Source organism: Brienomyrus brachyistius, chromosome 21 (assembly GCF_023856365.1).
Source record: "Brienomyrus brachyistius isolate T26 chromosome 21, BBRACH_0.4, whole genome shotgun sequence".
Classification (NCBI taxonomy): domain Eukaryota; kingdom Metazoa; phylum Chordata; class Actinopteri; order Osteoglossiformes; family Mormyridae; genus Brienomyrus; species Brienomyrus brachyistius.
The window spans coordinates 5,156,336-5,179,572 of record NC_064553.1 but is presented as its reverse complement, the minus strand read 5'-3'; the positions used below and the strand labels follow the sequence as shown (position 1 = coordinate 5,179,572).

Below are 23,237 nucleotides of genomic sequence, written 5' to 3'. Positions count from 1 at the left end.
ATGTTTAAAATGAAACCATAAAACACAGCTACATTTTCTGTTTTCTTTTATCGTTTCATACCAAATCAAATGTTGACTTTGCATAAGACTTGACACGTCTCTTAAAAAGCACTGGGCCACCATTCCAGCCGTGTTTCGAAGGAACTTTTCAAGGAAATTCCCTACTTATGAAACATTAATTATAGCTATTTGCGTTACCGTTCCTGGGGCTGGCTTTTCTACATCGGTACCGCAAGTAGACCGTAATCAGCTAGCATTAAATATATTAAACGGTAATTAAACATGTTAGTCCAAATTTTTCAGGAAGCTAATAGCATCCATTTATTAAAAAAAAAAACACGAAGTGTTACAACTAGAACAGGAAGGGCGTTTACAGGTAATTCAAATTATCTTCACCGGTTGGACCCGCTACTTCAGCATCACCGTCAGTTAAGAGTACGCAGTAAGCCTATTTGTGTGCAAAATCATATAAAAAGGAAAAACCGAACCTAGAGAACCTATGGCTTCTTTTTAGTAATAAAATTTCATAGGCATGTTAACTACCTTAACACAAGTTTTATTTTGTAAACACAAATATTGCGAGGAGGAAGAGAGGCTGTCCGTGAGACCGACATAAATAAGCGGCCGAAGTCGCGAGTTTACAGGCGTGGTTCCCCAGTGACTACAGTCCCTTTCGTTCTGTATTGTACGAAACGTGTCCCAGAATCCCCAATAAGGACAGCATGGCGAATAATGTATAAAACATAATGCTGGCAAATGTTTGCTGGTGAATGTGCTTGGTAATATTTTGCATAAAAACATATTTTATTTACCTCCCATTATTTTCTTGAGTCTGGAAGCAGAAAACAATTAAGCGTAGACTGCTGTATATTCACCTCTAAGATTACACGTAGTTTAAATGCGGCCCCCAATACTTAAAATGAACAAAGGATCTCATCAGCCCAAAATTGAAGTACCCTTGGCTTAGACTGGAAAGGGGATCGGACTGGCTTTGCAGGGAACGTGCGTATTAGACAATGAGAACAGCCGCTTATGTCTTAGCTACCATGAGACATCTGGGTTTGCATTATGCCAAGGAAAGATGGTATATCCACATATGCTAAGCTGTGGCCATTGTATTTGTGCGCACATTTACGGATTTTACTTGAATATGACCAGAAAGATCATGATCCCGGGCTTTTTCGGCTGAACCTCGAATGGGGGGCGGGGGGCAGGCAGATGGACCCTCAGACAGATTAGGTCTCTGTGCTAAACCTCTGATGCCTTATAATCCTAGAAACGTTCCTCAATATGACCCTGTAGAATTTGCTGGAAGTGCAAGATATTGTAAACGGATGAGACATGAGTAACATGTAACTTGGCCCGGATCCCAGGAGCACAGAAGCAATTATGGACACTCCTTTTTTTTGATGTTGGCATTTGTGGTGCATGAACAAATGAAAGCTGGGATTTTTTATTTGTATTCTATGACCTCATCAACGGACCAATCAGGGTAACCGAAGTTGGAAAACATAATTCTGCAGCCGATCTTCACTTCATCATGAGTGTTGTTGGTCAGCATAAAACAAAAGCTGAAGTCACTCCGTAATTTTACAAGACAATTGTTCAGAGGAACTTCAAAGATATATATGAAAGATATATTCTGGGCCTAGAATTACCAGTGATGATTTCTGCTTAATCAATGGAAGGCTCTCTTATTTGTGGATAGTCTACCAAAATTCTTTATGCGGGCGATATTTAATTTGATTATTCTATTCCATTGTATTCTGTTCTAGATCTCTAATGAGAAATTACACTCAGAATTGTACTAGAACAGTTTTAAAAAAAAAAAAATTCAAAATTGAAAAAAATATCAGACGTGTCAGTTTTAGCACATTCTATATTGACATGAACGGCATCAATCATGCACTGATCAGATAAAGCAAACTCATGCTGCCTCACGCACTTTCCCATTTTAATTCACATACATGCTCAAAACTGATTCAGCGATTATGCAGCTGTTTATGACGAGATGAGAACAGAGAACATCAGCAAGAGTCAGAGAACCCGTTTCGTGAAGGAACACCTGGACACGCAAGAACATCACTATTCAATGGGCCCTTTGCTGGATAATTTGCATAGTGCTGAATGTTACCTTTTCTTGTCAGCAAAACAGCGTCTTTCCCACAGTAGATTGGCTGACATTCTTCACATTGCAGAGATGGACAGAGAAAGAACAGGTCTGTCCAAATTTCCATTTGTGTAAAGAACTGAAGAGATATACGTCCCACTGACATGAAACCATGAAAGGTGAACTGGGTATGGCTAAGATCATAATTAAGCCATTTTGCTTTGTATAGCCTAGTATTACTACAAATATACCAAACAACTTCCTAACACAAACAGTTTGCTTAAGGCCATGCTTTTTACTAACTTACCATTAGAAATCTGGCTGTGAATACTAATCAAAAGGCATAACACATTTACAGCCATGTGGATTATGCATTATGAATGTTTTATGAAGCTCTCCTTCATACTTTCATTATGTATTATAATGGTCAGTATAAGCATTAGGAATTCTTTGTACTGCATTATGAAGGTATCTATAGTGCATTATAGATGAGAGCTTCATAAGGCCTTCATAATGCATAATAAACATGCTATAAGGTGCTATGACCAGACCCTGGATGTTTAATGAAGGAGTTTGCATGTTCTCCTGAATGTTAGCATAAGGGAACCTCCCTTTTGTGAGATGTTTGACTCGGGTGGACCAGTGGTTCTGAGGAGCCTCTAACCATGTCACCGTGTATCTACCCTGCTTCCCGCACCTGCCCTGGTACTCGTAAGCTCCCCTTCACCATGAGCCCGTCAGGAAATAGACGGCTATCCGCATGTTTGGTAGCCGAGTTCAGCTCTTACGAGCTATTTGGATGAACCGAGGTTACGTACGTATGGATGCTAAACCTGAATGCAACCCAGACAGCACACACACACAGCCAGAGCAAGAAAGCTGGGCTGGAATCATTACCAAGATTAAAGTTTAATATTAATGCATGACCATACAGTGGGTTGGGTTTGCTGTGTAACAGGAAATGAACGAGGACACAAGGTGTGTTACCTCTCTTTAATAGGTCTGAAAACAAAATCCTATACATATATTTCACAAAATATACAAACTCGGCTAATGAAATGACCATTTAAATATTTCCACCTGGAAACAATAAAGTGCATTTTAATCTTAAATCGGTTAAAACCTCAACTTTCTGTGGACATTAAGAAATTATCTGTACCAACAGAATATATTTATTATAGTGCTGTGACTGTGGCATTTCATCTTAAATTAATCAAAGTAAGACTATTATGAAACAGAAAATACCAAGGAAAAAATATTTCTGTTTAATATATCTGACAGTTTGAACAGAAGAAGTATTTACATAATATTTATGTAAATATTTTACAAATGAGAATGTTTGTATAATATCATTCAGGTCTGCTTTAGTGCAAGTACCCAAAGTCTGAATACTGCGGCAGTAACCTGAATTTGCCATATATTCATATTTTTTAGCTCTGAAGAGGGTATCTAGCGCCCTCTTGTGTCTAACCATCAAATCCCACAACAGATGTCCATTTTCATCGCTTCAGTACAAAGGCAAAATAAGCGATTTCCTATTTTTGGTAATCGTTTGACTCCCACAGTAATCCCTGGAATTCTGCACTTACTCATTCCTTAACAGCATTAAAATACTGATCTTGGAGAACGTAAGTAATAACATTTTGGTATAGAATTAGCTTGCTTCCGGGTATATTTTTGGTAAGTATGTGGCTGCTCACAGATCAAAATAAAATCCTAGAACAGAAGGAAAAATGTAATGATGCTTACATGCAGTATGATGGAATGAAAATTGGATTTTATATCGGTGTTTGTATGAAGATCAACTTACATTTTACGGAGGTATCCCATCACTTGTTGTTTTCAAAAAACATAAAATCCTGAAACATGAATAAAAGCTTAATACATTCAGGAACAAAATTAACATAAATTTAAGATACTACTTACATCATCCTTAATTGATATTATTTATTTAGTTACAAGTAGGGTTACAAATGGGTGGAAAATTTCCCGAAACTTTCCAGAAACCTTCCATTTCATGGGAAGTTAAGCTGGGGAAGTTTTGGAAATATTCCATGTTGGAAGATTTCCATGGGAATGGACTGGAGTATATAGGAATTAATGGGAAATTTTCAAGAATTTTACAACCCTGCTGAGAAGACCCGCAAGTCTAACGCTACTTTTTGATGATCTGCTGTATGTTTCCGTCTTCGGGATTAGAACTCCTAATCTACTGGTTGCAAGGCAGCAGGTCTCGAGCCGGTACGACAAACAGTGTTTTCCATCATGTGAGGGAGCACAACGAAGGCGGCGAGCTGCTACTTACGATGAGGAAACACGCCCCCAACAGGACAGCTTTCATTTTGACGTCCAGATCTAAGGGGAAGCTGATGCCGAAATTATTTGCGTCGGTGTAAATTTCGCGCAGGGCTCCCGTCCACTGCTTTGAGATCCTGCCCACTATCTCTGTCTCGTCCAAGGACATGACCTGCAGATGTAAATCACAGGCCTTTTGTCCCATCGGTTATACAAGGCCATGTCAAATACCCACATGAGCACAACTGATACCTAGAAGTCAAAACAGTACTTTGTTTCATTCAAAGCAATTTGAACTGTTAGGTTAATCTCATCTAATATGTTCTTTCATCCACTATAACTTTTATTTTAAAATAAATACACAGCAAGCCAATATATCCTCCTGAGATCCAAGAAGTCAATTTTGTCTTCTGTAGAGTAAATAGTTTTTGTTCTTTTCTTTCATATAGAGTCTATTTTGTAAATGAGGACAGTTGGGGCATTAAGATGACATCATACATGTAGGGATGTGGCCTGGCCAACTTCCTCTTCCTGTCAAGTCTCCTTTTTTTTCCCTCTATATCTCAGGGAGATGTATATGGGGAGAACAGTCTGTTCACGGATAAATAGTTAACCTCAAAATTCACGTCGACGCAGCACTTGCAACCGCAGCATGGGCCAACGATTTTCAGCACAGGGTCCTTCTCTTCATTCAGGATGGTAAATTTGGGGAGGTACGGGTGCCAGTTCTGGACGATGTAGCCGATGGGGACCCCAGGTGGTGCCTGAACCTCCAGCTAACGACAAGCCAGGTGTATCACACATCTGAGCACGTGTGTGTATGTGTATCTCCCAGAACATCACTGCCCAACCAATTTTACCTTCTGCAGACAACAGGGGCAGCAGCAACTGCTGCACATGAGAGGACGGGTGATGGTGAGGATCTGCTGGCCGAAGTTGTCCTGGACGTGCAGCACGAAGGATCTCATGGATCCACAGCAGGACCGGTTACAGCAGCTGTTCTCCTCCGCTGCGTAGAACACGTGCTGTCCCAGGCTATTCTTGATCTGATACTTGTTGTTGGTCTCCCAGCCAAGTATAACTGAAAATGTGATCAAAGAACTCTGGAGGAACCCCCTTGAGAAGCTGTAACTTCTAACTAATGCTAACATCAACTTCAGTAGCTGACAATCCAGAGTATCTCACTGAGCACATTCATCATGCTACTAAGTCTGGTCATGTGACTTTTGAGGCACACTAAACCTTGCCAATGAAACCGAGTCATGGCGCAGCTAGGATTTCTGGGTAATGGTTCATTGAGGGCCGCTGGTTTTCGTTCCACAGCCAGCCGGTACCTTCGGTGAGGTCAACTTTCTGATGGATGAGCAGCTGGTCGATCTGTAAGGACATAAGATGTGACGTGGTTAGACATGGCAGCAGCTCACATGTAGGGTGGGGTCTGGAATGTGGGCGTGGCCATATTGCAGAGCTTCTACCAATACAGCATCATTAAGTGCTTTATCTAGCCCTACAGAATAACTAAAGCTTGACAAAAAAAACAGCCATAAATCTGGACGTTAACAAACAATGCTAACCATTAAAACACGGAATACTTTGGAAAAATATATATTTTTGCTTAAGTATTAATGATGAAGACTCCACCCACTGCATTTTCATTGGATGAAACATCACCGTAGCAACGACAGCTTTTGCTATAGCAACAAGCTGTACAAGTCACACCTGGGTCAGGTACTCCAGTCCTGGGGGGCAGCCGGGGGGGCACTGGGGAACTGGCATTGGCACTGGTGCAGATGGGGCCACATAACCTTGGAAAAATTTAGAAGGGGGGGGGATGACAGTTAAGGATATAAGAATGAAATGGGTGTTCAAGGTCAGCCCCAGGAGATCTGACATTTACCTGGTGGCCCAGGAACCTTGGAGGCAACCGAAGCTGGACGTACTGCATTTCTCTTGGGCTGTCTGTCTACAGTGCTAACTGCCAACAACAGTTCAAAATTAGGACCATTACACGCAATAAAGAAAATTTCACTTGCAGAATGAAAGACGAGCAAAAAAATACAACCTTAACGTCACATTTCTGCCGTGGCGCAGGTGTCAACTCGTGTTACACTATCTGAAACATTATCTACACGGCAGGAAGGCAACAGATGTAAGATGATCCTTAAGCAGCCAAGAAATATTGGCATAACACTCGGCAGGGGATCCTCGCCTAGGAGCCAGAGTCAGGCCGTTTTATGTCTAAACACAGCCGCACTAGCATATTCATGCAGCTGGAGTCATAAACCCCCTTCATCCAAATGAAGGACGCTTAAAGATCCAGCCGCTCTTAGCGTGTTGACTCCCGGATTGCTTAGTTGCCCAGGTAAGGCTTTTAAGCCAAGAAATAATGAAAAACTGAGAAATCCGATAAATAATCTAAATAAGCCGTTACACACGGCTCCGTTTCCGAAATCAGAATGCAATGATTTGCAAATCCTGTGAACCAATAATTAATTGAAAATGGAACAAAGACGACATATCAAATCTTGAACCAGAAATGTTAGTTTTATGACAAATATACGAAATATATTCTTTGTCTGGATTTGATACCAGCAGCACCTTTCAAAACCGTTGGGACAGGGGCATGTTTGCCAGGGTCTTGCATCCCTGTAAATGCTTGCTGTAAATGTTTGGGGGCTGAGAAGATCCGTTATAGGAGCTTTGAAAGTGAAACATTGTAGGAGTTTCCTTTATCTCCTTTGTCGTATTTTTCGTTTCGTGATGGGTGACAGGTCTGGAATGCAGGCAGGCCAGTCTAGCAGCCGAAATCTTCCACTACGAAGCTGTGCTGCTGTAATACGCAGAAAGTGGCTTCACATTGTCTTGCTGAAATATACAAGGTCTTCTCTGAAAAATACTTTGGCAGGATGGCAGAACATGTTGCCGCATTCAGCATTAATGGTGCATTCCTAGATGTGCAAGGTACCCAAGCACTGGACACTAATGCACCCCTGCACCATCGCGGATGCTGGCTTTGGAACCGTCCGCTGATAGCCAGCTGGATGGTCCCTCTGCTCTTTATCCCAGAGGATGCGGCATCCATGATTTCAAAAAAGAATCTGAAATTTTGATTCATCAGATCAAAGGACGGTTTTCCATTTTACCCCAGTCAGTCTTAAGTGAGCTCAGGCCCAGAGAAGTCGGTGGCGTTTCTGGATCATGTTTAGATGTGGTTTCTACCTCTTTGCGAGGTAGAGTTTCATCCTGCAGTTGTGGATGCAGTGATGAACTGTGTTCATAGACACCAGTTATTGGAAATGTCCCTGAGCCCATGCAGTGATTTCCACTGTAGAATTGTGTCTGTTTGTAATGCAGTGCCTCCTGAGAACCCGAAGATCATGGCTGCCCCATACTGGTTTTCGGCCTTGTCCCTTGCGTACAGAGATTTCTCCGGATCCTTTGAATCTCTCAATGATATTGTACCATAGATGATGAAATTATCAAATACTTTGCAATATTATGTTGAGGAATATTATTCTTAAATTGTTACACTATTTCCTACAGCAGTCTTTCACCTCTGCCCATCTTCACTGCACAGAGGCTCTGCCTCTCTGGGAGGCTATTTTTATCTCCAATCATCTTACTGTCCCAACTTTCAACATTTGATATGTTGTCTTTGTTGTTTTCAATTAAATATGGGTTTATATGATTTGCAAATCGTTGCATTCCGTTGTTTACATTTTACACAGCTTCCCGACCTTTTTTGGAAACCGGGTTGTATAATAGGAGTCTAGCGTGTAACTGCAACGGGCAAGCGGCAGTCGGGGTGTTTTAAGGTTCGTAACACAGAAAGGGGTCCACGGTTGGGATCCCACCATTACAACAATGCGACGCCGTCTTATTAAGCGGAATACACGTACGCTGTACTTAAGCTACAGCTAACTTTACATTTTCAGTGTTGGGTTGAAACGCTAGCTTTGGCTATTACTATGTTATTCACACTACTTGAGACTCAAAACGGACCAGGTCCCCAGAATCACGCTTCTTACTCTGTGCGTCCATGGGAATGTTCTGACACTTCCTCTGCAAACATAAATAAAGACATTTTATCCTTTTATAAAGGCTGCAAAACCAGATTAACAAGTTTACAATTGCATTACCTGCATCTTATTGGTTTTTCGTTTGGCAAATGAAAAGCTGTGCTTCCCCAGCCAGTTAACCACCCAACTCAGTGCGGGGAAATATTTCCATAAAAGGTATACAAAAAAATTCTACAAAAATATAATCAAATGTAATCAAATGTTACCAATAACAATATTCACTTATTACTGAAAGTGTTCCTTAAAATGGATTACAAGCAATACGAAAAACAGCAATGAATCCCTGGATTACACTGGAAACAGAACAGCGCATTGTAAGAAGTTGCGTTACTCAGATGGAGCGCTGAGGGCGCGTCGTTATATATATAAATAACAACCGGTACCTTTTTTCTCAAACATGCAGTTAAATAAGGTTCAGATTTTGGAATACTTACGAGTTGAAACAAGGGCTAAAAAATGAGAGGGAAACCGAAGCGCAGGGAAAATGCGATGACTAGCGCAGGTCTACAGGGCTACACCTGTGTTACATGGCGTTTTAACACTGGAAAACGGTCAGAAACCTGTTCGGCGACGTCCGGCCGGCCAGCAGATAAAGGTCTGCCAGCGGCGACCAGAGGAAAAGCTATAAAGCTCTCCAAGCGCCAGGGGGCGTGGCGACTGGAGTCCGGTTTCACCGACTCGGTGGTTGTTAGATGTAGCTGGCTTGACATAAGAATGTGAATGGTTTGTAAAGACTATTGATAAGAATTAAACATGACCAGATGTGGAAGTTTCAGATCCAGAAAGTATAAATCCAGACCATGATTTTGTTTCAACCAACCAGCTGTGTACTCTGTGACTGTGACTCTTTTACTCAACTGGTTGGTTGAAAGAAAATCCTGCTCTGGACTTTTACTTTCTGGACCTGAAATTTCCAACTCTGAATATGACCCATGTAAATTAATCGGGAAAATGCGCAAAAAAAAATCCAATATCAACCTAAAGACGTAGTCCAATTTCTTTTGCAATGCACTCAAATTTACCATTTAACACGATTTTCTTGAAGGTCTTTTTAAGTCATATACATTTTATTTTAGCTAAATCAGTTGGTAAGTGGTATGGATCTGTGTGGAAATATCCAGCTTAGTCGTGTTTTGTGATTAAAGATCAGACGAAGTGATTAAAATAATGGATGGGTATTTATGCTGTGTGGCCAAAAGTATGCGGACTCATTACAGGAATTCTCTACTTGGGTCACGCCGTTTTCTGACGCAGGAGTGTAAGCACGCGGTTATGCAGCAGAATGGGTTGCTGTACCAGAGAGGTAACGGATATTCCACTTGGGACCATCATAGGACACAGTCTTTCCAAGTCAATTTGCCACATTGCTGCCCCGCTAGTCCGGTCTTCATCGGCGTCACTCTGGTTCCAACGAGCCAAGAATGGTTATAATAACTGGATTTTAGTAAACAAGTTTTGCGGAACAAGAATAATAAAGTCTAATGTATAACTATGTATTTCGGTCAATAACCTGCAATAAACAAACAATTGCTCGGTGTCCGGCTATCACAAACCATCGTAGCCTGGACACCAGAGGTATAAGATGCGTGTCATTTCATGTAGTGGCTCCAGACGTCCATTTCTTAACGTGAATTTTTATGAAAAAGTCAGACTTTTTTTTACTCTGCATCTTTTATTCAAATTCTGTAAAAAGATATTTTGACAATATGAATATTCTGTAGAGGAAACTACGGAACACTTTTCTCAAGGCATATTGGGATAAGCAAACTAAATACATATTAAAAAAAAAATAATACCAGTTTTAAATGGACTTTCTGGAGGAATCATTTTCTAATCCTCCATATGAGTTTATCAGCTGTACATCTTATCTACCTTTGGCAAAGCAGGACTGCGAGTCCCATCATATCTGGACTTGAAAAACAAGCTTTTGCAATTCCAAGGATGGTCGTCTCTCACGTAGATTTGAAGACAGAATGTCTTTGGCCCAGGAAAGTCCTGCACGCCACACAGATCTATACTATTGTGCCAGTGCAAAAGCTACATGCCTGAAGTGGAAATGGATCAAAGCACAATTGTGTCAATGCAAATGAATGACCCTGATAACACTGTCACTAGCAACTCTCGAAACTTCAGAAATGAAATGAATAACTTTGCAAGCATCGCATCTTTTCTGGATCTGCAGTCCTGCGAACAGAAAAACAGAATGCTTAGTCATTGTTGCGGGAATAAGCAGCGCGGGCGTGTACTTCGGTGTCTGGGAGAAAAGAAAATACTCACATATCCTCAAATGGACTCATCTTCAGTTCTTATAATACATAAAATCCTATAAACATACAAAAAAAAACAAAATAGTCCTAATTGCAAGTTTTCTTTAATGTAAGAGAGGCCATTGCCGTAGCCTGAAAACCGCGTGGCAGTGGTGTCATTAATAAACATAACACTGATATGTAAAGCGAAGTAACTCACATTTGAAATTAAAAATATGGACCATGATCCAAAGCCGATCTGCAAACCTGAGCTATTTTTACTGGCCCATATGATTATCAAAAAAAGAGCAGAAATCCCATCGACGTCAGTAGTCCGTGACTCTGTCGTCTGAAACAAATTCTTTTTCTGGACTTTTATTCTCAGGGCCTGAATTACCCACCTCTGCATTTTAGTCACTGTGAGAGTAGCAATGGGACGGCCGTTACTTACGATGAGAAAACAGGCTCCAAGTAAGACGGCCTTGACTCTGACGTCCAGGTCCAGAGGGAAGCGTATGGCAAAGTTACTGGCATTAGTGAACAATTCTTGAGCCAGGCCGGCCCAATGTTTGGTGATTCTGCCGACCACAATGGCTTCGTTCGGAGATTTCACCTGTGGACACGATGTTTAGTAACTGATTACACAGATTTACTCTTAAGATTAATGAGACTATCAAAGCGTTTATGGTATGTAGTATGTGTTTGAATGGGCCGACAAATTAATATACTGGTGATAATAATACCTGATGACTGTATTCAAAGCGACTTATAGTAGAGGGAAGGGCTACAATTTACATGTGCTGGGATTCAACCACACAACCTTCATGTTTTTAGCGCGATGACTTTTTCTAAGAAGCGTACCTCAAAGTCTGTATCACATCCACAAATACAAAATGGTCCAGTCAGTTTCAGTACCGGCTCATCCCTCTCATTCCTGATCATGAATTCTGGGTGAAATGGATGCAATTCCTGAGTGACGTATCCGATGGGCTTCCCGGGGGGACACTGGACCTCCAGCTTCATAGAAATGGAGGGTGGGAAGGAGATTTTATCATCCAAACAGCAGGCCAGGGACCCTAACTGGCAATTTCAGGATTTTAAAAAGGCTAGACAACACGATTACTAGGGCTGGGTCATGCAAGCAACACATCATCATATAAAATTTAAACGATAAAATGAGAATCATCGATTAAACCGTCCGCAAGGAATATCATTGATAGCAGATATCAGCCAATCACATCACAGAAATGAACACGACTCCAACGAATCACACGTTTGATCTTTTAAAAAAAACGGACAACCTAAGGTGCAACAAAATGTACTGCAAGGTTGGTTGAGTTAGCAGAACCACGTGCTGCTGTTTTGGGAATATCCTGGAGGAGAGAAGCCATTCCTCTGGAGAGACCACAAGTGTCGATGAAGAATGCGACAGCGGAGATTTTATAAAAGGAGATTTTATGGAGAAACAGGGTAAGAAACAGCGGAGTAGCAGTACTTCTTGCAGTTTAAAGCCCAACATGCAACAGACTGGTGCTGTATACTGTAAACTCGGGCAAGAACTTGTGCCAACAAAAAACTGGAAATTGTGAACTTTTTTTCCACCACTGCCATCCAGAAAAACATACAGAATGCAGACGCTTACAGTCACAAACCCCAGCTATTAGGTTTCTGAAATGCGGGACACGTCTCATCCCGTATTGGTTAAAACAAGACACAGCATTTTATTTTTCAATACAGTAATTTTTTGAAATGGGATTCCGTGAAATATGGGACGAGTGACGACAATCTCCGACGTCAGACCTGTTCCTTTTGAGGAAGCAGTGAGGCAAGCAGAGAAGATTCTAGCGACGAACTGTGCATTTGCCGTTTTCTCCTGGCATGCCCTGTAAATTTATTTTTGAGTGATTTTATTAAAATCAGTTTGCAACCCAATTTGTGGACTTTTTTCATGCTCTGAACCCGTTTCGAGGCAATTCTAGGAATTTTAAGCAAAAATGGAGTTAGACAATAGGTCCCCCTTAGGCAAACTCCATGTGGATCTTTGGCAGGAATCTGAAGTAAAGAAACCTTGACCGAGCGAGATTAACATCACATGGCTTTCATTTCCATATGGAATACCAGTGAATACCTGTTTTGCCTATTTACTTGGTCTGATGTAACTTCCTGCATAACAGAACATTACATGTTATGTAGATTTCATAATTATATATCTGTGCTTTGCAGAGGACAGAATATAGTGTCTTTTTATACCAATTTTCTGCACAAAGTTAACCTAAGATTTGGCAAGCCTTTGTAAACATGGCAATTTGGGCTAAGTTGTCTCTGATTTTGGGGGAAGCTGTAATGTGGGTTTGACCCATTTTGTTGAACATGACAGGCACTAAACAGACAAAGCAGGTTCTGCTCACAGGTCCCATCTGTCCACTGATGGACTAAAATTTGTCACGGAAAATAAATAAATGTTACATTTATACAGCATATTTCAAGGCACCCAAAGTGCTTCACAGAAGCAATGGGGAGCCACTTCAACTCCCATTGCTGTGCAGCCCCCACCCAGCCATCCTGCCCCCATATGCTAACCACACAGTAGCTAAGGTGGTGAAGGGGCAGGAGAGAATTCACCAATCAGATATAGGGGATGATTAGAAGGTCAGATTTGATAGGGCCACAGCGGGCGATTTTAGCCGGGACATCGGGGTACCGCCCCCACTCTTTTGAAAGACGCCCAGGGGTCTTTTACGACCTCAGAGACTCAGGGCCTCCTGCTTTACGTCTCATCCGAAGGACGGCCGTATTTTTACTGCTGTGGTCACTGAAACACCAGTGAAGGCAGGCACAAAAAGAGAAAAAAATATTCTGAAGCAATACATTCAAAGAAGCCAGCTACGAAAAGGACTTCAGAAGATCAGATGAAGATAAGTGTTAGTGCCTTCTTGGCGCACAGCTATTCTCTCAGGCAGTGAGCCCACAAACAGTGCCTCCCAGGCCAGATATTTTATGTGTACCAGAACAGCTTTTCAGCGAGTCTGATTACTCCAGTCTCTTCTAGAATAAAATAATACAGGTAGAATTATAATTTTAATTTGAATGTTCGAAATGTTCCATTTCAGATTACTTTGTAGGTCTTGTACATAAACCTGTTTGAAATTTTAAAAAAAAATCATCAAACTTGAACTGGTTGTGTGTTTATTTCTTGCAATAATCGGTGTGAAATCTTGCCCAATACTGTGACAACTTAACCACTGAAGGAGCAAATTCAAAAAAAGTGAACAATGACTATTTAAATGCCTATAACTCTGTACCGAAGTAAGATATGAAAATGTAATGAATACAAAACTCATATCTGAAACTATTCAGCTAGCGCCGCTCTCGACTGCTGGATTATTACTGTCAGGAACCTTATTAAACTGATAAAATGAAACGTGGGAAGAAAACGCAAACAACATACACAAAGTGGAGGCAGGATCTGAATGATAAATAACATATATTGACAATGTATAATTAGTTTAGAAAACAAAAACGAAGACAATGTAATGTCTTAAACAGAGGTGTCTAAAGTGCACGTATTCTTCACTCAAGTAGAGATACATGTTTTAAAAAATACTCCAGTAAAGGTTGAGGTATTGACTTCACTTTTTTTACTCAAGTTAAAGTGAAAAGTACAGGCTCTAAAACATACTTAAAGTATAAAAGTATAACGTGCCCTTGCAAAGAACAAAACCACCAATTTTTGAGCAAAGCTGACTGGACTCCATGTCCGAGTGTTAATATGTCGAACGCAAGCAGAGAAATATAAAGCCACAAAGATTTAAAGCTGCGTTGTCCATTACCATCATTATACATGACGACTGACTTCTTCCTAAACGCATCATGCAAAAAATATTATAGTACTGTAAAGGAGTACAAACTCAATGTGCATGGTGTTCGAAAAACTTTATTTGCATGCAAAAATATCAGGTGTTTACCCAAGCCAGAAGAACTCGGACACACACCGTAGGACTACCAAAACCCTCTGTTTAGCTTCAAAAGAAGCTGATTTTCAAAGGTCTTGGAATCAACGCGTGCCATTTTCGGTGTGAATATCAGTCCGGCTCTGCTGAACAGTCTCTCTCGCGCAGCAGAGTCTGGTATTGGAGTGTTAAGCCGCAATGACAGGTTAAATACTAGAATTAGAATTCAGGAATCATTGTTGACGCACCACAGCACACAGTGCACAACAACGAAATGTTTCCTCTGCATTTAACCCATATGTGACATAGCAGGGGGCAGCGCTTGGGGGCGGTACCTTGCTGGTCGGGGATTCGAACCTGCACTCTTTCAATTACAACTGCGCTTCCCTAAAAACTGCGCTAACACTGTGCAAAAGATTTATGTGCAAAAACAAATACACCAATAGGATTGTCTTTTCTGTGCGTGTTTACAAACGTTTTAGCCTCAACCAATCAGTCAAGTTGTCTGGGTGGCGGAATAGGTTAAATGAATTTAAATTAAACGAAACAAGCGTAACGAGCCTAATTTGAAAATATATAAGGAGTAGAAAGTACAGATATTCATGCTAAAATATATGTAATAAAAGTTTACACGAAAATGAATAGTCAAGTAAAGTACAGATACTTGAAAATTCTACTTAAGTACAGTAACGAAGTATTTGTACGTCGCTACTTCCCACCTCTGGTCTTAACTCCTTAATTCGTGTTTTATTTGAATTTCCCGATATATTCCATAACCATGTAACGCCCTCTGGTGGACAAAATGTAATGGTACATTTCCTTTGGTTGAACGGAGGAATCGAAACTATGCATTAACAACCGAGCACAGATCGGGCGATGACTTCCAGAACGGAAGTGTTCACCACAGAAGTGAAAAAAATTATAGATAGCACTACTTAAGGAAATACGAGAAAATAATTTAGTCGCAATAAACTGAAGATTGATAGCGTCCTACAAGTCACCGATCTATTATGAAAATATTACTTCAGACACTTTAAATTCAGTGAATGCGTTTCTGCTGCGTCTTACCTCTTGCAGGCAGCAGTTCAGAGGCCGTGATATCCTGATGACCTCCTCGCCAAGGTTATTCATGACTCTTAGGAGGAACGAACGCTGAGACCCACAACAAAATCTGTCGCAGCAGTCTGAGTCCTCCACCGCGTAGAAGACCACCTGACCCAGACTGTTCTTGACTCCATAAATGTTTTTGTACTGGAATGCGGACAGGGCTGGACAGAGTTTTACCAGCTGTCACTGAGTATGAAGTGAGCATATTTCTCTAAAAGCAGGTCTAGTACATTGATCGGGGTACCCTAGTAATGGGTGTCTAATATTATTCGTGATGGAGGGAGCTTAGCAACTGTGGATGGACCATCTTCTAAATTGTCCGCAAAGGATGGAGTCAGAGGTAAGCCTGAAACACTTTACTGCGGGATTCACGTGGGTGAATCCCATGCCACTCTCCATATGCCAACTAGGAAGCCCCTATTTCCTGTTTCCTGTTATTCCGTTTTCATCCAATCAAATCCCTGCAAAGCCGAGTAGCTGAAGGTCTAAGTAACACCAGCATTGAAATAAACAAACAAGTCAATAAATCAAACAATTCTAATTATCTGACAACTACTATCAGAAACTAAAATTCGTGTCTTTTTGTTTTAATTAATCAGCCCCTGAAACCAAAAGAAGAGATTCATAAATCTGGTGGCTAGCAGATATAAATCACAATTATAGCTGCATATCTACTTATCAATCTCTGATTGCATGTGCTATGTCTGCTGTGTCAAAAGGAAAGACAATTAATTGCACTACCTTCCATATAGTCCACCTCCCCCTGAACAATCAACTCGTCGATCTGGAGAAAACAAACACAGTGATAAATTACCCATCCTCTTCTACACCCGCTTGTCCAGTGCAGGGTTGTGGGTGTCCGGAGTCTATCCCAGAGGCTACGGGTGCAAGTCGGGACCCACCCATCTCACTGCACGCACGTCATGCACACTTACGAACAACCTGACAGCTCCAAATCATCGTGGCATGTTTTTGGACTGTGGGGAGGAACTCACACGAGGGAGAACCTGCAAATGACACACAGGTAGCGCTTGGGGGGCCGGAGATTCAAGCCTCCGTCCAGTAGGTGCGATGCCACTGTACTTATCACTGCACCACTGTGTGGGCCCCATCTCCATAAGTATTACTTAATAATCAGAATTATCTGCAGTTGGAGCAGCATGAAGGTGCAGTGGTTAGCACTGTTGTCCCACTCCTCTGGGACCTTGGTTTGAGTCTCTGTGTAGGTTCCGTTGTGTGTGGAGTTTGCATGTTCTACCCGTGTCATGGGGTTTCCCCCGGACACTCTGCTGTGGCCCCACAGTCCAAAAACATGCTGAAGTTAATGGGAGTTGCCAAATTGCCTGTAGGTGTTAATGGTGTGTGAGTGTGCCTTGTGAGGGGTCGGTGCCCCATCCTGGGTTGTGCCTTGTGCCTGTAGCCTCCGGGATAGATGCTGGATCCCAGTGACCCTGAATATCCGGGTTACAAAAATCAGATGGATGGATCTGATGTCATTTGGTAGAGTCTTACCTGAGTCAGGTACTCCAGTCCCGGAGAAAACACTGATTCTGTTTCAAAATATATAGTTAATGGTTGCAAGAAGATGAGCTTTATCTACCGCACGCGGGATGTGATGTCGATTAAATGCAAAATCCAAATGAATTAATTAAATACGAGTGAAACCCTATGGCTTTTCAATAACGGGTGGTCTTTGATTTTTAAATTTTTGTTTTTGGTGCGCTTTATATGCTGTTGCAGCGCAGATACAATCTCAAAGTTTTACTTCAGAAATCCACGAAGGAGGTTAATTAGGGCTCGATTCACCACCAGAAAAGCGCCAGGCGGTTGCACTTTTTCAAAGCAAGGAAATGAAGAGGGAATCGATACTTGAGAAATCGAAACCTAAAGGTAGCCAGTGGCGTGGGAAAACGGATGAAAAGAAGAAATGGAAACTAAAGTTAGCTCGTTTAATAGAGATTTTGTATATAACAAAAGAGAATTGTAGTATAACACAGCCTACCTGATTGTGCCATTAGCAGATTTAAGAACTTCAGAAGAACGCGTCAAATTTTCTGTAATCCATAGAAACGAAACCACACTTAGACACCCAGAGACGGATGCCGAAACGCCAATATTCTGTTCTGCATCTTTCATATGACACTGAAATTTCAACTTCGACACTCACGTTTATTCTTCTATGTTGCCTGGGGCGGTTCTGGGGTGGGCAGGGGGTCAGTGAACCCGTGACAATATGTATGCCCCCCCCCCCCCAAAAAAAAAAAAAAAAAAAAGGTATGCTGCTTGGCTCTTGTATAGAATTATTAATTAATTTATTTATTATTATTATTATTATTATTATTATTAATAATAAATAATAATAATAATAATATCATACCTTTATATATGTGGCTAAAACTCTGTGAGCTGGGAACAGGCGAAACACGAAGTTAACGACAGAAAAAAATAATCAAGCGTGTGGGCGGAAGACAGTCTAAACAAGAAATGAGAGTGACTTACATATTTGTAAAATGTGTACAATGTAACTGCAAAGCATTGCATAAATAACATCGGTTTTCAAAATAGTTTTTTTGCTTCTTAATGCTGGCAATGTAGTGTAAGTAATATGTAGCATCTGCCCCCCCCCACCTCAGAACAACTGGCCCCAGTCTGCCCCCCACCTCGCAAAAGCTGAAGTGGTCTAGAACCGTCACTGCCTTTGCCGCAAATGCATTATAAAGCCAATAACACGGAGCATTCTCAGGGTTATGATATGCCTGAATACATGAGTAGGACTATAACAAACACACTCACCGGGTAAGAAAGTGGAGAACTTCACTTCCTCTGTCTCCAGTGAGAAGCACTGCAGCTCCCAGTCCTTATACGCTCCGTTAGAGAGGCGCGTGGAGAGCCCCGTAGCGTGTTGCGGTCACACACCTCGCCATTAAAAAAAAAAAAAGATTAATTAGGAATTATACAAGTGAAATATTCTACATTTCCGCGCGCGTTATATTACACTAAATTCAAGCTAATGTTATTCAGAAAAAAAATTAGTGGCCTTCCATAACTCGCTTAAAAATAAAATCCAGATTTTCGAATATGGCTTGGAGAACTATGATAAAACTTTTACTGCGATGGGCTGCCCCCCCATCCTGGGTTGTTCCCTGCCTCGTGCCCATTGCTTCCGGGATAGGCTCCGGACCCCCCGCGACCCAGTAGGATAAGCGGTTTAGAAAATGGATGGATGATAAAACTTTATAGAAATCAGTTACTTTTAAAATTAAACGTCTTTTAATTTTCGCACTTTCCATATACTTACTGCAATACTACGCGAAGAAGGCGGGTTAATGTATTCGACCGGTTTATCGGTATGCATTTATATTGGAAAACATCCTAGGATATTGGTTTTTAAAGTACTTTAAAAAGTAGTCGTAAGTCGTCTTCTACTGTTCTCGATAATCCGTGTTTGTGTGGGGATCCTGGGAATGATGGGAAGCGCAGGAGTCACAACTGGGTGTGTGGGAATAATTGGAGCCTTTACTGGCTCATGTCCAGCTGGCAACATGACATAATATCCAGAGAGAGATTGGCATCCATCTCGCGGACGCCTTGGAAAAGAGGTCATCAGAGGGGCGGAATCCTATGGTTGCCTTGAAAGGGCTCTAGCACACCCTGTATTTCTAGCCTCTGCCTAAGGAGAGAAGCTCTGCCTGGTGGCCATGAGCTTTTAAAGAAAAACATCTGCTTAGTGGCTGTAATCACACATCCAGCGGTTCCAGCAGGGTACATAGCAGAGCTCTGCTACGTTCAGTGTGGATGGTACAGCAGGCAAGTTGTCTGTCAGGGCCAGACCATGGCAGCAGTGGCAAAAGAGAAGTGACCCATCAAGTAGCCCAGGGTTCTTGCAATGTTACGCTCCATCAAGCCCAAGCCCACGTGTGCCGACTGCATGACTGCATATGGACTCCATCTTGAGCCTAGAATCGTCCCTGACACCAGGACAGAGTTGCTACTCATCTGTTATTAGCCTTGACTGACTTTTAGGTTGGTTTCCGTTGCTCCTTGCAGGTGTCACACAAAGTCCGTAGACCCTTTACTTTCTAATCCTCTCCAGGTTGAAGTAGGACTACAGTGCAAGGAGCAACAAAGATGTACATCAACGACCGTGCAGGGAAGCGGCCAGCTTTCAGCAGCAGATGGTACTGCAGTCATCCGCGAGCAGAGACGAGCAGAGCCAAGACAAGTAAGGAGAATCTGCAGTCGGCTCAGGGAAGGCAATTAAGGGCTCAGTCGGACGAATTGCTCAGTGCATTTGCAGAACCCGATAAGGTCTGCAAACTGGCAGCAGACGTCTGGCCAGCAGCCTCATTTGCATATTCCTTCGTTTACTTGCAATAAGAAAAATGGAGAGACAGACGATCCTAGAAACTTCTCTGAAGCCACTGATTCTTCTGAGATCTGGGCCGCAAGAACTATATTTGGGGCTAATATCTTAGTGCGCATTCATGCCTTTCTGCCTTCTTCTGTGAAAGTTACATATAAAACTTGTTGTTTATGCAAATTTGATATGCTTTGCAAGGTCAGTATTTCTTCAGAATCTTTTTTAGGCACATTCAGAATGATGAGGATGAAGGCAAAAATATATATATTTTTCACGATTAACTGTAGTTGTATTAATAGTCCCTTAGTGTCAGCTGGGGCTTTTATAAAACAGCGACACCAGCAGGCTGTTTTCTGTATTGCGGCATGGCGCAAACTACGCCAGTTTCATCTGTGTGTGCGTATTTAAAGTACGAAAAACACAGCAAAATCCCGGGACTCCCTTACATTTTGAGCCCCCTCCCACACCAAACTAATTAAGTTCCATTTATTTTAGGGCCCCCGTCACTCACTGTATGTCATGACATTTCAATGTCCGATCATGCAGCAGTCACACTGTGAAAGGATGCGACGCAAGAAGATTTTAAAATATTTGTTTAATTATCAGTATAAGATTAACACTTTAGAGTCCAGTTTCACAATCAGATTTTGTCTGATATAGGACTACAATCTCCGTTAGTTACGTATTTTGTCTTCACGCTCTGCATGGACAGAATATTGGCCTCGGCTTGCGGATTCATAATGAAAGATGGGGCACGTGCTCATCTAATCTGTTTCGTCTGTATCATGATCGAAACGTGTTAAATGGCAAAAGCCAAAAAATATCGTAATTTGAGTTTTTTCACCAATATATTTCAGTCCTAAATAGATATTGGTCCATGTGCATCTTGAGGGAAGGGGGGGGGGGATCAACCAATATTACGGGGATGCGTTCTCCCCGTCACTTTTATTCCCCACACCCCTGCCTGTCAGAATCACTTCTGGGACTTAAACCAACAGCATTCAAATTGTAAGATTGTGCTCTTAACCAGCGCCAAGCCTACCGCTGCTGTGAGTAATCCTTATCATTAAAAATAAGCTTACACTATTTGTAAGAATTGTGTTAATAAAAAAAAGTTTGGATTTTTTAAACTAAGATGTACTCTCAAAATAAAGGGTACAAATCTGTAACTTTGCTTGTTACTGGCGCTGTACCCTCAAGGGTCTGCCAATTGTACCATTAGCTGTAGGTAAGTGTACCTTTTAATGCAGGTCTCAGGAACATTTCTATACCATTGGTGGTACATTAATGCTATTTGTACTTTTCCATTTATGTACCTAAAAAGTACAATTACAAGGGTCCAGCCCCAATGACAAACAAAGGTATAGATATTTACCTTGTGAGTGTACCAGTTATTTCTTATACATTGGATTTAATAATCGGCGAAGTGCAATGCCATTTTTTGACACAAGAGGCAGTAGCAGCCAAAGATTGCGATTTAAACTAAAGCAGGCCGACGAGGCCGCCACTGCGTGGTCAACTCGGCAACGAGTAGGGGGTGCGGCAATCAATTCTGCGCTGCTTTTTACACCGCTAATGAGTAAATACCAATCGAACAAACAAGTGCTTTGATGCCTTTCACTCAACTTCATTATGTCGCGATACGTACCGTGGCATTAATTATATCCCCGTGTATGAATTTTTAAATGAAAAAAACAAGCATTTTAATTGTATGTTTTTTTTTAACAATTTTATAATTCATTTGAGGTTCGGATGAGGAAACACAATCGACTCTTTCAGTAAACAAACACTGCTCTCTTAATGCAGTAGTGAGTATGATTAAACATACCCGCTATTGTACAAAACCAGGCACACTCGCAATGACTCAAATGAAACTCCAACATCGGTATGCACAATGACTCAAATAAAAATAAACCGCATAGGGAAGCGTGTCTTCGCTCATGAAAATTGCTGGGAATGACAGGACAAGGCTTATTAGGAGTGTTTTAAATAATAAATTATTCCCCAGAAGGCAATCATTGATTTTTCGGCAATGCTTTAATGAGAACAAATGAAGATTTCACTGCAGATGAGGCAGGCAAGTCAGATACAACAACGACGGCACGGTTAATTAATAAATGACTAACGACGTTATTCAGACTACATATGCATAATTTAGAATAGATCTGCCAATGTTGTGCTTTTCAGGGGAATTATTTATCATACGGTGCGAAGCATTCTGAGCATTTATATCGCTCGCTGAAACGCAGACTGAAAAACGTTAAGCTATAGTCTTACACGTATCAAAGGTGTTAGTTTTCTGTTTGTGAAAGTTTAATTGTCTGCTAAATACCATTGCGAGCGTGATTAAGACTTAGGACATAAATCCTCGGATCATCTGATGTGAGTTGTTACAGTGAATCTAAATGCTGCAATCCTGCAGCTACGTAAATAGAAATATTGCTGCAGAATTGATTGATTTTTTTAATTGGAATGTCGCATTAATTTAGATCAGTTGTCTTTAGCCATTTTCTGATTGTTCTAAATTATTCAGTCTGCCTGGGTTTGTGACATGTTCCACGTTTTGTTACTGTACAACGCTGCGATCGAGTACTGAAAGGGTGAAGGGTATTGTTGGACTACAGTATTAAATGTTATGTCAATCTTCATCGCCGTTCTTAATTTCTTTGCAAGCAATTTGGGACAAATATGGAAAAGAGTTCTTTATAAATTCCTTTGTAACAAATGGGCTAGCTTTTTATTGCTTGCATACTTGACATTGACCTTTAACCGTAAAGATCAGAGCTGATCAGACTGAAGTGGTTGGGCGTAACGGCGCTGGACGTGTCCTGAAAAGTCAGCTGATGAGCATTTTTTAAAAGAATGGCTTTCTCAACGTCCCAAGAGGGCTAAGTGTTATGCAGAGGATTAAACATATGGCCCCACGAAGGCCTACCACCCCCCCCCCCCCCCCACCCCAGAAGCCCTCTCAGAATGTTTTCTCTGGTTTTATGTCTGACCAAAATATTTTTTTAATAAGAATCAACACCGGCTTCCTTTCGCAGACTTATTTGCAAGAATGCACAGTCATGCCACCAGGGGGCGCACTGG

The 23,237-nt window shown here is 41.4% G+C and overlaps 2 protein-coding genes across 4 annotated transcripts; both read right to left on the bottom strand.

The window, feature by feature from the left end:
* Positions 1–3,738: 3,738 nt before the first annotated feature.
* On the bottom strand, positions 3,739–10,362 carry LOC125716767 (phospholipid scramblase 1-like). The gene is made up of 10 exons (XM_048989441.1): positions 8,919–10,362; positions 8,434–8,467; positions 6,303–6,380; positions 6,125–6,210; positions 5,740–5,782; positions 5,266–5,486; positions 5,020–5,181; positions 4,416–4,577; positions 3,921–3,969; positions 3,739–3,826 (listed from the first exon to the last, which is right to left on the bottom strand). The coding sequence occupies exons 2-9, from the start codon at positions 8,444–8,446 to the stop codon at positions 3,940–3,942; spliced, it is 795 nt and encodes a 264-aa protein (XP_048845398.1). The 5' UTR covers positions 8,447–8,467; positions 8,919–10,362; the 3' UTR covers positions 3,739–3,826; positions 3,921–3,939.
* A 142-nt stretch (positions 10,363–10,504) lies between these two features.
* LOC125716768 (phospholipid scramblase 2-like) lies at positions 10,505–19,217 on the bottom strand. Of its 3 annotated transcripts, XM_048989442.1 has the most exons (10): positions 19,086–19,217; positions 18,581–18,703; positions 17,790–17,841; positions 17,300–17,337; positions 16,529–16,571; positions 15,749–15,948; positions 11,592–11,747; positions 11,182–11,343; positions 10,762–10,807; positions 10,505–10,668 (listed from the first exon to the last, which is right to left on the bottom strand). In XM_048989442.1, exons 3-9 carry the CDS (start codon positions 17,800–17,802, stop codon positions 10,784–10,786), a joined length of 636 nt encoding a protein of 211 aa, XP_048845399.1. In that variant the 5' UTR covers positions 17,803–17,841; positions 18,581–18,703; positions 19,086–19,217; the 3' UTR covers positions 10,505–10,668; positions 10,762–10,783. The 3 variants fall into 3 exon arrangements, with proteins under 3 accessions (XP_048845399.1, XP_048845400.1, XP_048845401.1); XM_048989443.1 differs by lacking the exon at positions 19,086–19,217 and having other exon boundaries at positions 18,581–18,894; XM_048989444.1 differs by lacking the exons at positions 18,581–18,703; positions 19,086–19,217 and adding an exon at positions 17,955–18,011.
* Positions 19,218–23,237: the final 4,020 nt, after the last annotated feature.

Coding starts and splice junctions, on each gene's coding strand:
- LOC125716767 (XM_048989441.1), bottom strand. Junction 5,783..6,124: donor GACTGGAGTACCTGACCCAG/GTGTGACTTGTA, acceptor ATGTCCTTACAG/ATCGACCAGCTGCTCATCCA. Junction 4,578..5,019: donor GCGTCGACGTGAATTTTGAG/GTTAACTATTTA, acceptor TTACATCTGCAG/GTCATGTCCTTGGACGAGAC.
- LOC125716768 (XM_048989442.1), bottom strand. Junction 11,748..15,748: donor TGAACTGCTGCCTGCAAGAG/GTAAGACGCAGC, acceptor ATTTCTATGAAG/CTGGAGGTCCAGTGTCCCCC. Junction 10,808..11,181: donor TTGGAGCCTGTTTTCTCATC/GTAAGTAACGGC, acceptor GTATGTTTATAG/GATTTTATGTATTATAAGAA.